The sequence below is a fragment of the Vigna unguiculata genome, chromosome 6 (assembly GCF_004118075.2).
Source record: "Vigna unguiculata cultivar IT97K-499-35 chromosome 6, ASM411807v1, whole genome shotgun sequence".
Taxonomy (NCBI): Eukaryota; Viridiplantae; Streptophyta; class Magnoliopsida; order Fabales; family Fabaceae; genus Vigna; species Vigna unguiculata.
The window spans coordinates 29,003,075-29,019,008 of NC_040284.1; the positions used below are offsets into that span (position 1 = coordinate 29,003,075).

Sequence of the window (15,934 nt, forward strand, 5' to 3'; positions counted from 1 at the left end):
ACTTATTAAACCATTGTAAGTACTAAGCAAACTCATTTCTGTCACCCAAAACACTCATTGATTCATAATTTAATTTTAAATTGACATAAAGTTAACTTCCTTTATATTACATTTTCTTGTATGATAAAAATTAATTAAAGAGGAAGATGAAGCAAAATACCAAAAGTTTTTACATCACCTCAATAACTTACTCCTAATTAAAATCTAAAAAGAAAAAAATAGTTCAAATCCAGAATCCTTCTTTAATTTGAGTATGCACCTACGTAAACAAACAAGATTACCTAATGCAAAGTTCATATTGATGAACTTATACTTTTCTTTAATTTGAGTGGAAGACAAAGCTTACAAGGGATGGAGAATACTTTGTATTTTGTATTGTAGATTGAAGCGGAAGAGTAAGGATGATCCAATAAGATTAAAAATGAAGAAATTGTTAAACATTTTATAATAAAAAATTTACTAAATAAAGAAACATGTGATATTTTTTGTATGATTGTTGTTACATTTAGATAAATAAAATTATCTTATAATTAAAAAGTATAATAAAAAATTGCTTTCATATTTTGTTTTTTATTTATTTATTTAAAATTAATTTGATTTTGAGTAATGAGGAAGGGAAAGAGAAGTTTTAGATATAGGTTGCACACCCTCTTTTTCTAAGTTCAGTTCCATGCACATTTTTGTTTTACAAATATGGATTACCCTTCAAACCTACACAAAGTCCATTTTTGACATATATGTTACATAGCATTTCCTATTAAGTAAATTAAAATTTAAATATAAATCTAAATTTAATTATGAGTATAAATGATTTCATATACTTATATATTATAAAAGCATACTCTATTACATTACTTAATTTGATGCGAAAATCTTTTACAATAAATGAGAATGCACCGCTTGTAAAATTGGTCTCGGACACAACGTGGGAGTGGTCTTTATTCTTATAATACGCAGCCTCTTCAAAAGAGAGGGGCAGCAATAAGAGAAAAAAGAGCAGAAGAAAAAAAACACGAGAGAGATTCATAAGTGAGAACAACCTGAAGAGAAGAGAAGAAGACACGAAGGAAAAGAAGAACAACCAAAAGGCCCCTGATGTGTGAAACTGTGTGATCCTGATTTAAGTCCCACAGGTGAGGTTATCACAATGCAATAAACTTTCACTTTCACTTTCTTCCATCCAAACACACTCTGCTCCACTCACGGATCTCTATCCAGATCCGCCACTCAGGTACACAGTTTTATTATCAAGGATAGGTTAGATTTTTATAACCAAAATTTCAGTAGATTTTTACTATTTTACGATTTATCTCGATTTTATCTCATACTTCTTCTGCATGCAATTCAATTCATGTGTGGACCCATTTCTTTTGCAGTGCCCATATCTATGTCAGAGTATGAGTATGGTAAATTTAATTGGAAGGTTTAAGTACAGGACATTTTAAAAAATGGAAATAACATGTTAAGTGTGTGGTCCTGCTTTTCTTCATACTTCTTTCGACAGCTGCATGTGGTTTAATTATTATCGCACTACATGTGGTGTCTATGGCTTTACTTGTAAAAATTCCTAACTAGATTGGTACTAATTGATGGCTGCCTAATATATGTTTATAAAGTTTCCGCATTAATTGCCATTCTATATTGCTATTAAAAATGTTTTAGGTTCTGTTTTCATATTTTATAATTTGTACGGGGATCCAATTGAAAATTTGGGAAAACTGTAGGGATTTATTTAAATGGTTTTATAAGTATAATAATTGATTTTAATTTACATTCACGTTAATGATTCTATAAAAAATTCTAAAAAGGTTATGCTAAACATGACTCTGAAATTAGTTATTATAAAAGTTAAAAATAAAATGGCGCTTATGACTGTGGTATAAAATGAATACGTAACTATATATGAATGAGTGGCATTAGTGCATTTATATTAAATTCATAAGATTGGGTTCCTAACACTTTCCATATGAATATTACTAAATGTCACTCCTGATACTGTTCCTGATCCACCCTGCCACGTCTTGATCCTAACCCCGTTATCTGACACTTTTATAACCGAGTCCCTCACCGTAATGTTTGAGACACAGGCTCTGGAGTTGTGATTTCCCAGACTACCAATGCTGAATTAAAATTATAACATAAGATTGGTTAATAATGTATATAATAATATATTGGAACATTTTCTTCAAAATAAATAAGTTAATTACCTTATACCATGACCAGGTCCACATGTTATGTTCTTTATATCAACATCATGGCAACCGGCTCCAATGGACACGCAGTCATCACCTGTATAAAAGGATAATTCATCACTGACTTTTGGGTTTTGACGCAATAGTAAACAAAAGTAGTGGTTTGTTTCGTGACCAACCATTGGAAATGACCGAATTGTATATTTTGACGTCATTGGTATTTTCTATGTGTACCCTAGACTCCCAATGCAGAACCAATTCAATGCCATTACAGCACAGGGTAGAACTGACGTGAACCAGAATACTGGAACCTCCATACACAATTGTACCATAACAGCGGCAAGTGACTTGGCCGGAAGTAATGGCACCACCAAAACGTACTTAGGAAGACCCTGGAAGCAATATTCACAAACAGAATCCGTTTCATTCCGTTTCATAAAAAAATTGTAATATTTTTTATGAAACGGAATACAGATTCCGTTTCATATCCGTTTCACAATGTTATGAAATGGAATCTGTATTCTGTTTCATAAAAAGAATTGCAATTTTTTTATGAAACGGAATACAGAATCCGTTTCACAATGTTATGAAACGGAATCTGTATTCCATTTTTCATACATTTTGACTTTTTTGGCGAAGCAGTTTTTGTAATCCGTTTCGTAAAAGTTTGAAACATATACGAGAATCCGTTTCATAAAACATTTCGCGATATAGTTTATGAAACGGAAAACAAATTTCGTTTCACATCACAAACAAACACAAAAAAAAACTTAAGTTGGGATGGAGGAGAAACGGGAGAATATGAAACATGCAATCAGTTTTTGGGTGCAGGGTTGGCGACGCAGTAAATGAAATTTACTGCGTCCCTACCCATTTTCACCCACTCTCACCCGTATGTAAAATAAGGATATAACGGTCAATTTTGGGCGTACAAAAGAACTGTTGGAGGTGCAGGAGAAGGCCCCATGAAAATAACATGTTAAGTGTGTGGGCCTGCTTTTCTTCATACTTCTTTCGACAGCTGCTTTTGTCTACATGCACCCCCGTTTTCTTATATACACCCGTTAGGCTTCTTCTATTTTAGGCTAACCGCATGTATCACGATCCTTTCATATACGCATCATTCCCTTTAAAAAAAACAATAACAATGATAAAAAAAATTCTGTAACATTTTTGTTTTTTGGATATGAGTTTGTAAGTAGTTACGTATTATGCATATAGAATTTGACACCTTTTTTTTTAATATTCAAAATATTTTTTTCTGATTCTTTCATTTAGATGTTTGCATGACTGTACTGTATAGGTAGTCTAATATCTCAACAATTTCAAAACACAAAAGAATAAAGTTTGAGATTGAGAAAAAAAATAAATTCTCAAACAGTACTGAGTGGATCTTTGCATACTTAATCAATCAATTAAAAGTTGTGTTTATTTTAATCATTTAATTAAGGCCCGCGTGTTATACAGGGTCACTGAAAATGACAAAGCTTAGTTCAAGTTGCAGCACTGGTTATGTTTTGGCTCATTACAGGATTCCACTTCCCCTTCTTCTCTTATCACAATTCTTCTTTCAACTTTCATGGTGTGGCTCCACAGTTAAGTTCCTTCCTGGATTCGAGGGACCTCTTCCTTTTGTTCTTGAAACCGGGTACGTTAAACTCAGTTAGAAAAAAAAAAATGTTACTGCAATGAAAGTTAACATTATATTTGTTGGATAGATATGTGGGAGTGGGTGAATCAGAGGATGTGCAGGCATTCTACTACTTCATTGAGTCAGAGAACAATCCAAAGGACGATCCTCTCATGCTTTGGCTCACTGGTGGCCCTGGTTGTTCAGCCCTCTCTGGTCTTGTCTCTGAAATAGGTGATGGTATCATCATTGTTTTTTCAATTTCTATTTTGCTTTTTCGCAATGGTTATTATGTATTAGGCAATTAGATTACTATTCTATTTCAATGTTGCAGGTCCACTTGGTTTTAAACATGAAGAGTATAATGGAAGCCTCCCAAATTTGTTCTTGAGGCCACACTCATGGACAAAGGTTTCCACTGTTCTTGATCTTTTTGTTGGTTCAAAAAACTCATCTTTTAGCTTCATTTTATTTATTTTCATCACATCCTTTTGCTGTTATCTTATGCTTATTTAGTGCTGATCTTTGCTATTTTTGACAGGTTAGTAGCATTATATTCGTAGACTTGCCTGTTTCTACAGGCTTCACTTATGCCACCACAAAGTCGGCTACTCAACGAAGTGATTCCACACTAGTTCTCCAAGTCCATCAATTTCTTAGGAAGGTGCTCACCATTTTTTTGTTTTTGGTTTTATTTCACAATTATCACCTTTTTCTTTGGTTTTTGTTGTTTATAGACAAGTATTTAGTTAACAGAGTTTGTATGATCATGTTTAATTTTTTGTAGTGGTTGGTTGATCATCCAAATTTTTTGACAAATGAAGTTTACATTGGTGGCGATTCATATTCTGGAATTCCTGTTCCGGCAGTGGTTCAAGAAATTTTCCGAGGTGAGAAACTCATGTGTGTTTCAATGTGTATAGAAAAACTGTGACCACAAATTTATATTGAAGCTAAACCTTCTCTGCTGTTTAATAGCCTCATTGGGTTGTTGAAAATTTTAACTACTGTCAAATTCCATGTTTTCAGGAAATCAGAAAGGCGTTCAACCATGGATAAATCTCCAGGTTAGAATCTTGTAAGAGAATCCCGTCCTTGAAATATACACCATCTCTGCAGATTGATAACGAATCGTCCTTTTCTTCAGGGTTACCTGCTAGGGAATGCACTAACAACTCGAAGAGAAGAGAACTATCAAATTCCCTTTTCTCACGGAATGGCACTTATATCTGATGAACTATACGAGGTAATTTCATTGCAATTCATCAATACCTATCTTAAAAATTGTAAACTCAAATGCTAACGAATCTCTCGTTATAATGAAAAGTCACTGCAAAAACATTGTAAAGGAGAGTACATAAATGTAGACACCAGAAATGCATTATGTTCCAGAGATATGGCGTCATTTGACGCGGTACGCATCGTTTTTTTTTCTTCTGTCCCATCTTTCCATATCAAATTTCACCAGTAGAGTTTCTAGTGGTGAAATATGCATGACACAACGATTTTTCCATTGCGACACAGGCTATATCAGGAATTTCAGACACGTATATTTTGGAGCCAAAGTGCGAATGGCTTGATACGGACACATCTCAGAGGATATCACTAATTAAGAAATATCCCGCCAACAAGCTCTCAGATACTCATCTCAATTTGCCACCCTTAAGCTGTGGAGTAAACTTCATGTTTTATTGCATTAGACACGTTTCGCTTAATGCTTCTTTTCTTATATTATCCAGTTACAATCTTGCTATATACCTTGCATCCATAAACTACTATCAAGTTATTTCTTAATTGCATTTAAAGCCAAATTCTTCATTGGATTTAACTTGATGTTTATCTCCTTTCCACCATCAGACTTATGTATACTTCCTCTGCGGTTTTTGGGCCAATGATGACAATGTTCGCAGTGCACTGCATATCCGCAAGGTGCAGTTGATACTTGTAACAATATTCTTTCCACACATACAGTTAGTTGGCTATAAAATTGCATTTTGGTTGCATGTTGCAGGGAAGTATAGGAAAATGGCGTCGGTGTACCTTGGATATACCTCACGATATGGATATTCCAGAAAGCTATGGGTATCATGTAAACCTTAGTAGAAAAGGTTATCGTTCACTGATATACAGGTCAATATCCTTTCTCTATGCTCAAAAGGAATAAGGTAATACAGATGAAGGAATTTAAATATCACAAGGTAAATAACTTCTCTGTTGTATTGATAACAGTGGCGACCATGACATGAAAATAGCTTTCTTGGCAACTCAGGCATGGATAAGATCTTTGAACTACTCCATCGTAGATGATTGGAGGCAATGGTATACAGATGGCCAAGTTGCAGGGTATTCTTACTTTAGTTAGGATTACTTTATCTACAAAAAAAAAAAGTAATTGAATATTGTGTATTAATATATATTTGTTTTCCTGCAAGCAGATACACAAGAACTTACTCCAATCGTATGACATTTGCAACTGTGAAGGCAAGTTTTTTCTGTTCTTCTTACGGTTCTTGTGGGTCACACGAAGACTCCATTTGATTAGGGTATTTTAGATAGGTGAAGAAGGGATAAATTTAATGGATCTTGTTTACAAAAATAAATTTGAATGGTGGAGTTGATGCAGTGAGAATGAAGTATAAGGCAATATTTGGTAGTTCCTTATTTCATTGTTTGTTCTGATATACTTTCAGGGTGGAAGCCACATAGCTCCAGAGTCCAATCCTAAAGAATGCTTTGCTATGTTCAGTAGATGGTTATCTAAGAGGCCTTTGTAGGAACAACCAAACTAGGTCATCTACTATGAGAGGCAATCCTCGAGGTAGATTTATCTTTGTCAACCAAATAAAGATAGTTATTATCTTTCTAAAGACACCTTGCAAATCCTACAATTGGTATTTGAATAATCGGATATTAAAGATATCAAGGATGTGCCAAGTTAAAAGTGATCACATTGTATTAAACATTGTATTAAAGTATTTTTATTGTTATGTATGTGAAAGATTACAAGAACCTTAATATGTAGTAATTTTAATCCACAATAGACAAAATAGAAATACAAAAGAACAATCTCATCTATTGATGAATAGGTTTGGACCCTATTTTTTATTTTATCGACAATTGTTAGATATTAATTTTTTGTTAATGGAGAAGTTGAATCCACGATCTCTCTTATCCTCTGATAGAACACATTATATTTTTTCTATCATGTTCTTTTGGAAGGCCGAACAACTTTAAAGAAAGTACATGTTCTTTTGGAAGGCCAAACGACTTTTCTCTCCCTTGCTACTTTTAATTCAAATATGCCTTTTAGTTCTAATGATTAACATGACAAATTAAGAATTACATGCATGATAGTTTTTCCTCAAAGATTTAAGATTAAGTTTGGTTTCATCAGTTGAATTCAAAGTCATTGCAAGAGTAGCTCAAAAGTTTAGGAGATCTAAAACAAATTTAAAAATGACGTCTTTATTTTAATACTTTTTTTTGAGTTTTTCTTTTATGAAAAATTATTTATTAAATTGTTATAATTAATTTTATTTAATATTTTTTTCAATAGATAATAAGGTTAATATATGTAATCTTTCTATAGACATTGTTGATCTCAAATAAGTTTTTTATTATCTTTAGCTCTAAGAAATTCATCTTGATTAAAGCAATGGACACTTGAATTGTTAACATTATTCTATAAGTTATATATCCATTTCAAAAAAAAATCTATTCTTTTTATATAATTAAGAATATCAAATGGTTTATTATTTTCTGAACCTATAATTTCTCTTAAGAAATTTAATTCTTAAAATAAATTAAATCCATCAATATCAAACAAATTATCATGTTTTAAGATTTTTCAAAGTTTAACCATTTTTCTTTCAAAAAGGTATAATGTAGTGACTTTAAGTTTTTTAACACTAAATCAAAAATCAAAAATATCTTCATATATTTTAAATTGTCAAATCTACGTTAAAATATGTTAATTATTTTATCTATACTTTACAAAAAGTAATCAATTATAAATAATAATTGAAGAGATTTTACCATTTCATTATTCTCATTCAGTTGTTTCTTTTTTGAGTCTAATACATTTTTCAATAAGTTTAGGTTTTATATTTATTTCAATAGCAGTTTCTTTAACAAAAATTAATGCGTTTTCAAATCCATTTTCTTCTACTTTTCAAAGAATGAAAGAATACTTCTTAATTGTTCAATAATTTCATCAATGCTCAAATCTTTTGATTGTAAATGCTTAAAGTAAGTTTTTTTTTTCTAAACTTAAATTATCTTTCTCCACCAAACTCAACTCTAAATTATACTCCAATTCATCTATTTTCGACAAAGACTAAACCTTAATCTAATTGATAATTTTGTAGGAAAATTTCAGTTCCTCATCAAGATATATATAAAAAAACTCTCAAAACTCGTAAATCGAAAAGTATTGAAAAATAAAAAATGTAGGAACGTATTTATAATTATAATACAAATCTAAAACAAAATAAAAACAATATCAACACGAATAAAAAGAAAAAAACATACTAACTAGAAGATGATGAAAAAATTGGTACAAGACTCTTAAAAAGAAAGTAAGGAGAGACAAAAGAAATCACAAAGAGATAAAAAGATGTTAACAAGTGATATCAAAAGCTAAGTGATATCAAAAGCTTAGATTTGAAAGTTGTTAACAACTTAGATTTGAAAGTTACTTTTATTATTATCATGATCTTAATTATACACATATTTTTTATTTATTTTTAATTTGTCCAAATGATGTATTAATTTTAAATTTATTAAATCAAATATAGGACATACATATAATTATCTTTATTTCTTATTATTTTTATCAATTTTTTAATATTTTACGTGAAAATTTTCAAGAATTGAATTGAGTAACCTTTTTATCTTTTGTTTTAATATTTATATATTTCTTTTTTATATATAATATTAAACTTGTAATTATTAAATTAATATTTAAAACAATAAAAAGGCGATACAAATATAAATATTTATATACCTAATATTCAATAAAATAAGAATAAAACAAAATTTCCATGTCAATTGAACAAAAGGTATGATAATCGAAACATGAGAAACTTTTCGGCATCCCACGTTTTCTTTCTGCACCTCCATATTTTTTAAAGTTTTAACTATTTACGGATTCCACGGTCCCTAATTATTTTAAATTACACAATTTATAATACAAAATTATATTATGAATTATAAATTAGTAACCTAAATTCATATTTTGAATCAAATAATCTATAATATAAATGTACATTGTAAATTATAAAATTTGTAATGTAAAATTATACTTTTGAATGATGTAATTCGTAACGTAAATATATATTTCAGATTATCTAATCCGTAATGTAGTTTTTCATTACGGATTATACAATCCAAAATACACAAAGATTATGAAATTTAAATTTTATATTTCAAATTTTTCATCGTTGATTTTCGTCTTTTTCCTTATACTATATTATTGTGATATTTCAATTTATTCTAATTAACACTTGTAAATGATTTTGAGAGTGGAAATGAAAGACGAAAATGAGACAGAGATAATGGTGGAAGGAGAAGATAGGGTGGAAGTAAAGATAAAGCTAGAGAAAAAGATAAAAGTGAGAGAAGATAGGATGAAGTTGTTTATTGGCTTAATATATCTTTAAAAAGTTACAAGAATGAATAATATTATTTTTTTCTTTGTTTTTCATATTTAGTTTGTTAGAAAAAAGTTGTAAAATATTTTTTCAGAAAAATAATTAAATATTTTATAATTTAACTTTCTCTTATATTTATAAATAATAATTAAAATTCATAATAATAAATTTCTTTAGATTAGCGTAAATATATTATAAATAAAACAGAATCAAACTTCATAACAATTTTCAACATACATGTAATGATTTTAGACATACAGAATCAACACATATTTTGGTTATTGATTTTAGACGTAGTTTTTTGTTCACATGCTTTTTCTGATTCTAAGCTCACCTCCCTACACATTTTGTTTTATAACTAAAAATCTGTTTTGTTTTGCTCTTCTAACTCACATTAAGTCCACTTATACTTTTAGCATACTCAAAAACTTAAAAAACATATAAACAAGATAACATATACCATTAAGGAAATTAAAACTTAAATGTAATTATATTTTATTATGAGATATAAATCATTTTATACACTTGATTATTGTAAACACATTTTTTTACGCTACTTAATACACTTATTTATTATCAAAACACACTCTTTTACATTATTTAACTCAGATCTGTTTCAAGTAGATTTTTAAATAAGCACACCATTTTTTTTTTAAATATTCCATTGTGTTAATTCTTTGTTATTGGACTCTGCTAGTGTTTAAAATAAAATAAACTATTTTAAAATTTTGATCGAATTAATTATTAGTATTTTAGGGATACAAGCTAATAATAAGAATAAAATACTTTTACTGAAATTGCTGTAGGAAGGAGCTGATGAGCTTCCCATTAAAAACTAAATTCAAGAAAATATTTGTTTTAATCTAAAATTGACATGATAGTTGCATCTGTTCTTAATAACACAATTATTCGTGATAGGTGATCATAATTTTTTCAAATCAGATTAAATTATTATGGAAAACAAAGTTCCTTACCGATATCATTATCAGAAAATTAATTAAGTTAACTAATAATTCTGAATTCATCAATAATTTGTAATTTTTCCAAATCAATTTAGGAATTTCATTTTTAATTCTTTCTATCTATTTAAGGGCATTTTCTTACAAAAATCCTAGAGGAAGTCTTAAAAAATAAGATAAGCTAAAAAAATTAGCAAAAAAAATGTGATAGATATAGTTTTTAATAAAGATTATGTGTGTTTAGTAGAAAAAAAGTAGTTATATATTAATTTAATTTTTTATTTATTAAATATATGTGATAGATATTTAATTATATTAATAATTAAGGATAAACCCATATGTAATTAAATTATTATATTAAAATAATATTGTCTTTATTATATTAAACTAAAATATGTAGTATTTAGAATTGTAAATTTTTATTTTACAGAAAAATGTATATCTAGTATATCGTATTCTTCTAGCCTGTTGTATTTCACTAAAATGAGAATAATTGGAATTATGATGGGTTTCATAAATTTCCAACTACAATCAAATAAAATGTTACAGCCAGCCATGGACACGACACATAACCAGAGCCTGTCGCTTGTTTGCGGTTCAAAGTGTTGAGATCAATCATATCAACCTTTCCAACGCTATGAAAAATAATATATGACTGTGATTCCGTGTTACAGAGAAATACTGATTATTAATAATTAAAAACAATGGTGTCTTGTCATACAGGACTCACAAACTCCGTTTAAAAACCATGGAAATGCCGTAAACAAAAGGGAAAAACCATTAAAAATGGCTAACTTCAGTGGTAGTTACAGTACTTGTGGTTTCATTTGTTATGGCCTTGTACTTCCCCTTCTTCTGTTATCACTGTTCTTCCTTCAATTAGCACGGTGTGGCTCCAAAGTTCCTTCCTGGATTCGATGGACCCCTTCCTTTTGTCCTTGAAACCGGGTACGTTAAACTCAGTCAGACAATTTCTAAGAAAGGTCTTCATCCTGTTCTTTCGTTTCTCTATTTCACAATCATCACCTTTATCTGCTCTGTTTGTAGACAAAAGATTAGTTGTTACAGTGATTATTAACTGTTTGCAGTGGCTGATTGATCATCCAACTTTTTTGTCAAACGAAGTTTACATCGGTGGCGATTCGTACTCTGGCATTCCTATTCCAGTCATTGTTCAAGAAATTTCACAAGGTAAGAAAAAGCTCTATGCGCTACAAATTGGATCCACAAACCATAGGTAGAAGCTGATTAATTTGTATATCGTAGCGTCATTGGGTTAACATAGATTGGTTGAAAGTTTAGTGATTGCCAAATTCTCTTGTTTTCAGCAAATGAAAAAGGGGTACAACCATGGATAAATCTCCAGGTTAGCATCTTAAAGTATCTCTTTGACGTTGGGTATACATTTTTCCACAATTATTACTACAATGTTTCTGTGAGGAGAATCAGAAGTTTAGGAGTGAATTTCTCACATACATTAATTTGTTTTGTACAATGATTGATTGCATTAAAAAACCATGGAAATTCGGATGTGAGATCTCCTGCAAATACTAAAACTGCTCACTGCTTGATCATATATTCCAAGTAGTTAGTTAATATTAAACACAAATTTGACCAATTTAAAGTGAGATTGGAGTAGTTGACTACAATACCTTGTGTAGCATGTCTCAATTGTCAAAGATGTGTATTGATACAAAAATAAAATGTTCGTAACTGTTTTTACAGGGTACATATTAAAATATTTTTCAAACAATTAAAGAGGTGTGAGGGTAACCTTGTCAAAATAATTAAAAATATATTTCTGTATGGCGAAATTTGAACAAAATAAGAAGATAAACAAACGCAATGTACTTATCCTAAAATGTTTTTTGTTTTCTTTAGGGATACCTGTTAGGGAATGCTGCTACTACTGGAAGCGACTTTAATGATCGATGGAATGGGACTTATTTTCGATGAATTATATGAGGTAATTTCATTCTCATCAAAAACTCTGTTGAAGAAAATCAAATGCTAACTAAACTCTCTTGTTACAATGAAAAGTCATTACAAAAAAATTGTAGAGGAGAGTACATAAAAGTACACGTCAAAAATGTATTATGCTCTAGAGATATCGAGTCATTCAACGAGGTACGCTTATTTGATCTTTACTTGCAAGATTTTCATTTGTAGAATCTCTAATAACAAAAAATCACAATGTCAATAATTGTTTCATTGTTATAGGCTTTATCAGGAATTAAGAGATCCTGTATTTTGGACCCATCATGTGAGTGGCTTGATAGTGAAACATCTTGGAGGAGATCACTAATTAAGAAATATCCCACCACGAATTTCCTAAACACTCGTCTCAAATTGCCATCCTTAAACTGTCGAGTAATCTTCATGCCTCATTCAATCACAAATTTTTTTTTCTTTGCATATTTGTAAAGTGATATATTTGCTATAACATGCATTGGTTGTTTAACACACCTTTTGTGAACTACCATACAGAGTTATGTATACTTCCTCTGCGGTTTCTGGGCCAATGATGATAATGTTCGCACTGCATTACATATCCGTCAGGTGTAGTTGATACAAATGACAGTAAATTTCCCACATTCAAATGCATATACAAATTCATATATAACATAAATCTTGGTTGCATGGTGCAGGGAAGCATAGGAAAATGGCGTCGTTGTACGTTCGATATACCTCACAAGAGAGATATCCCAAGCAGTTTTGAGTATCACGTCAATATGAGTAGAATTTGCTTGGAGGCATTTCCAAATAAATAAAAACAAACAACCCCTTCCAGAGCTGGAGCGTTCTATCAAATTATATGGGAAGTGTCGGCAAAGATTTTAATATTCAGATTTTAAAATAAAAAATGGAACACCTACCAAAAGATGTACAACATCATCACCCCACATTCATGAAAATTAAATTAAATTAAAGTTACAGTGGGCTCAAAAATTCAAATAAATAAAATAAACAACACCTCCCACCTCTGGTGGGAGTGCTTTCATATTACATTAATAATGGTAAAGATTTTAGTATTCAGAAATAAAGAATGTAACACCTATCAAAAGGTGCACAACATCATCACCTCACATTCATAGAAAAATTAGTTCAAAAATTATATTGGAATATCATTTTCGTACTCTTTAAGATAGGGACATTCTATATGATTTCTGAATTCGCAAAAATATCTTAGTGAAATCTACGTATAAGGATTCATACAAAACCTGCACACTATTATACTATTATTGTTATAATAATTATTATTATCTTGATGTCTAGCTTCGGCAAAAACAAAAGCAAAAAAGAAGAATGATAACAAGCATCGTGTTTTGATTTTTATGTTTCAACGTCCAACTCAAAAGCATTACCCAGTTAGTTGGGAACTAATAATAATAATAGTTTTGATTATGCATGGGACATGAATCTTCACTATTTGGGAGCACGTGAGAGTAATCATCAATAATGAAAAATAATTGAGATACATTTTTGGACTTCAAATTCAATTGTGGGGTTCATCATCAAGTTCCATTGTATGCATAATATAAACCCTATTTAGAATATTTTTAAAAATAATACTTTGACCAAATAAAATAACGTGTTTGGACATTCCAAAACAGCAAACATAGCATAAATACCTGTGTTGGATTTAAGAAACCAATCGTTAAGTTGATTTGGAGAGTTTCCCTGAGCCGTTTTCATACTATAATCAGACTAAGTACGATAATAATTCAATCTTACGATGTATTTAATCTGAAAATAAATGTGGTTTCTACTATGATTGCATGAAAAGCAGTGATAGAAAAATAGTTGTGGTGGACCTGATTATAGTACAAACGGTGGAATCACCATTTCGTTGACCTTCTATAGTTTCTTGGAGCATCTCTTGCAACCATAGTGTGTAAGAAACAACCCATACTTTGTCCCCACCTCAAATTTTTTCTTGTCAGAAGTTTATATTTCTTCTGTTTTCTCCATTTTTTTCTCCATTTGACAAAGGAAATTGACGGCCATTACGATTCTGCAATGATTTTTGGTGCTCTGGGAACTATTTTGGGGCAAAACAAACAATGATTCAGTTTCATATAAAAAAAATGAACATTATTTTGTTGATAAACTTCTTCTTTTTAATACGTATTTTTCTAGTACCAAGAGAATTGAAAGCTTTGTTTTGCTCGAAATAACATAGGTCGGTGTTTATCTGTTTTCTACCCCAAATCAGAAGCAACAAGGTGTCCTTTGCTTGAAGAAAGGATTTTAAACTTCTCCCAATAAAGATATGTCGCTTGATTTATTTATTTAAGGACAAATTGTTGCTTCTCTGATTAAATTTAGAAATTTACAAATGAAAAATGAGTATTATTGCATTTTTCAGCAATCCATTTATAAAGCTTGTAAATTAATTATTTCCAATTTTATTATTTGATTCAGTGCATTTTTAAATAGAGCCAATATATTTATTATATAAAAAATGAAAATTAATGGGAACAGCTTGAAAACTGTCATAGTTGAATTAAAAAGATAAAGTTTGGCAGAACCGAGTCTATGTATTATTTTATACCTAAAAGCCACCGATTCACGATTTAAGAAGTATTCAAGCCATGTGAGGCACATGCCATTTGGAATTACTGAATTCTAACTTTGATTTTTTCACATCAATATCCATACTTGCCTTATTTTGTGCCCTTTCTTCAATAGTTTTTGGACACAAACCTTCGTCAATGTTCTTGTCCCTATTATTTGTCTTTCGTTTGAAATATGAGGAATTCAATGGAATGATATCTCTATTAAATTATTCCATGATGTTCTTGTTGTTGTTATTAACAGAACAAAAGAAATATATCAGTGACCACACTAATTCCATATTCTATATATGTACGTGTATGTTTTCGAAACAAGTAGAAAATTTTCAAGAGTAAATAAATTAATAATTATGTTTTCATTTTTTCTTATTTTTGTGTGAATTATTATTTCTCTGGTACCAAATATATCTAATTTTATAAAAGTTATCTAACTTGTGACTGGTTGTTCGTAACATAACGTGCAAAATGAAATCGAAAATGACTTTGATGAGACATCCAAAACCAATTCCAGGAAGTTGGACGCTGTTGCTGCCAAGGAAAAAAATGGCCCACATATTTGACAATAAAAAATCAATTAAATGCTTAAATCAAGCCAATAAATTGAAAATCTTGCAATTGACATTTTATTGCAATTATTTTTTTATTACACATTAAATCGAAACATGTATTTCTCTAATTTGTTTGGATTACCTTCTTCACTTTCTTTTCACTCTTTGATTAACAATAATCATAAGAGACATGTAATTTTTTTATCTCTGGGAATCAATCAGAAGCTAGTTAAGCAACAATTATTGACCATGAGTAAGGAATGCCACAAGATTCAAACACCTCCTTCCACATAATATCTTATCCAATATCTTAGAAAAAGGATGAAACAAAAAAAAAAAAAACGAAAAAATAAATTAGGAAAAGGGAGAAATTGAGT

At 30.1% G+C, this 15,934-nt stretch overlaps 1 protein-coding gene, 1 long non-coding RNA gene and 1 pseudogene across 4 annotated transcripts; 2 read left to right on the forward strand and 1 right to left on the reverse strand.

Moving 5' to 3' along the window:
* The first annotated feature begins 930 nt into the window (after window positions 1-930).
* Window positions 931-7,003, forward strand: LOC114189153 (serine carboxypeptidase-like 11). 3 transcript variants are annotated; one of them, XM_028077858.1, is made up of 15 exons: window positions 933-1,231; window positions 3,660-3,840; window positions 3,911-4,056; window positions 4,157-4,233; window positions 4,364-4,486; window positions 4,610-4,712; window positions 4,852-4,889; window positions 4,970-5,068; window positions 5,150-5,236; window positions 5,347-5,496; window positions 5,680-5,751; window positions 5,834-5,952; window positions 6,052-6,165; window positions 6,258-6,303; window positions 6,513-7,003. In XM_028077858.1, the coding sequence occupies exons 2-15, from the start codon at window positions 3,671-3,673 to the stop codon at window positions 6,594-6,596; spliced, it is 1,428 nt and encodes a 475-aa protein (XP_027933659.1). In that variant the 5' UTR covers window positions 933-1,231; window positions 3,660-3,670; the 3' UTR covers window positions 6,597-7,003. The 3 variants fall into 3 exon arrangements, with proteins under 3 accessions (XP_027933661.1, XP_027933659.1, XP_027933660.1); XM_028077859.1 differs by having other exon boundaries at window positions 933-1,133; XM_028077860.1 differs by lacking the exon at window positions 5,150-5,236 and having other exon boundaries at window positions 931-1,231.
* Window positions 1,939-2,555, reverse strand: LOC114189155. Its single transcript, XR_003605576.1, has 3 exons — window positions 2,372-2,555; window positions 2,208-2,289; window positions 1,939-2,120 (listed from the first exon to the last, which is right to left on the reverse strand). It is a non-coding gene; the product is annotated as an uncharacterized LOC114189155 (long non-coding RNA).
* A 4,145-nt stretch (window positions 7,004-11,148) lies between the features above and the next one.
* On the forward strand, window positions 11,149-13,560 carry LOC114189154 (annotated as a pseudogene).
* Window positions 13,561-15,934: the final 2,374 nt, after the last annotated feature.

Excerpts from the sequence above, each read along its gene's own strand:
- LOC114189153 (XM_028077858.1), top strand. The coding sequence starts at position 3,671 with ATGACAAAGCTTAGTTCAAGTTGCAGCACTGGTTATGTTTTGGCTCAT. Across the intron at positions 4,234-4,363 it reads GGCCACACTCATGGACAAAG|GTTAGTAGCATTATATTCGT; the intron begins GTTTCCACTGTT and ends TATTTTTGACAG. Across the intron at positions 5,069-5,149 it reads TATCTGATGAACTATACGAG|TCACTGCAAAAACATTGTAA; the intron begins GTAATTTCATTG and ends TATAATGAAAAG.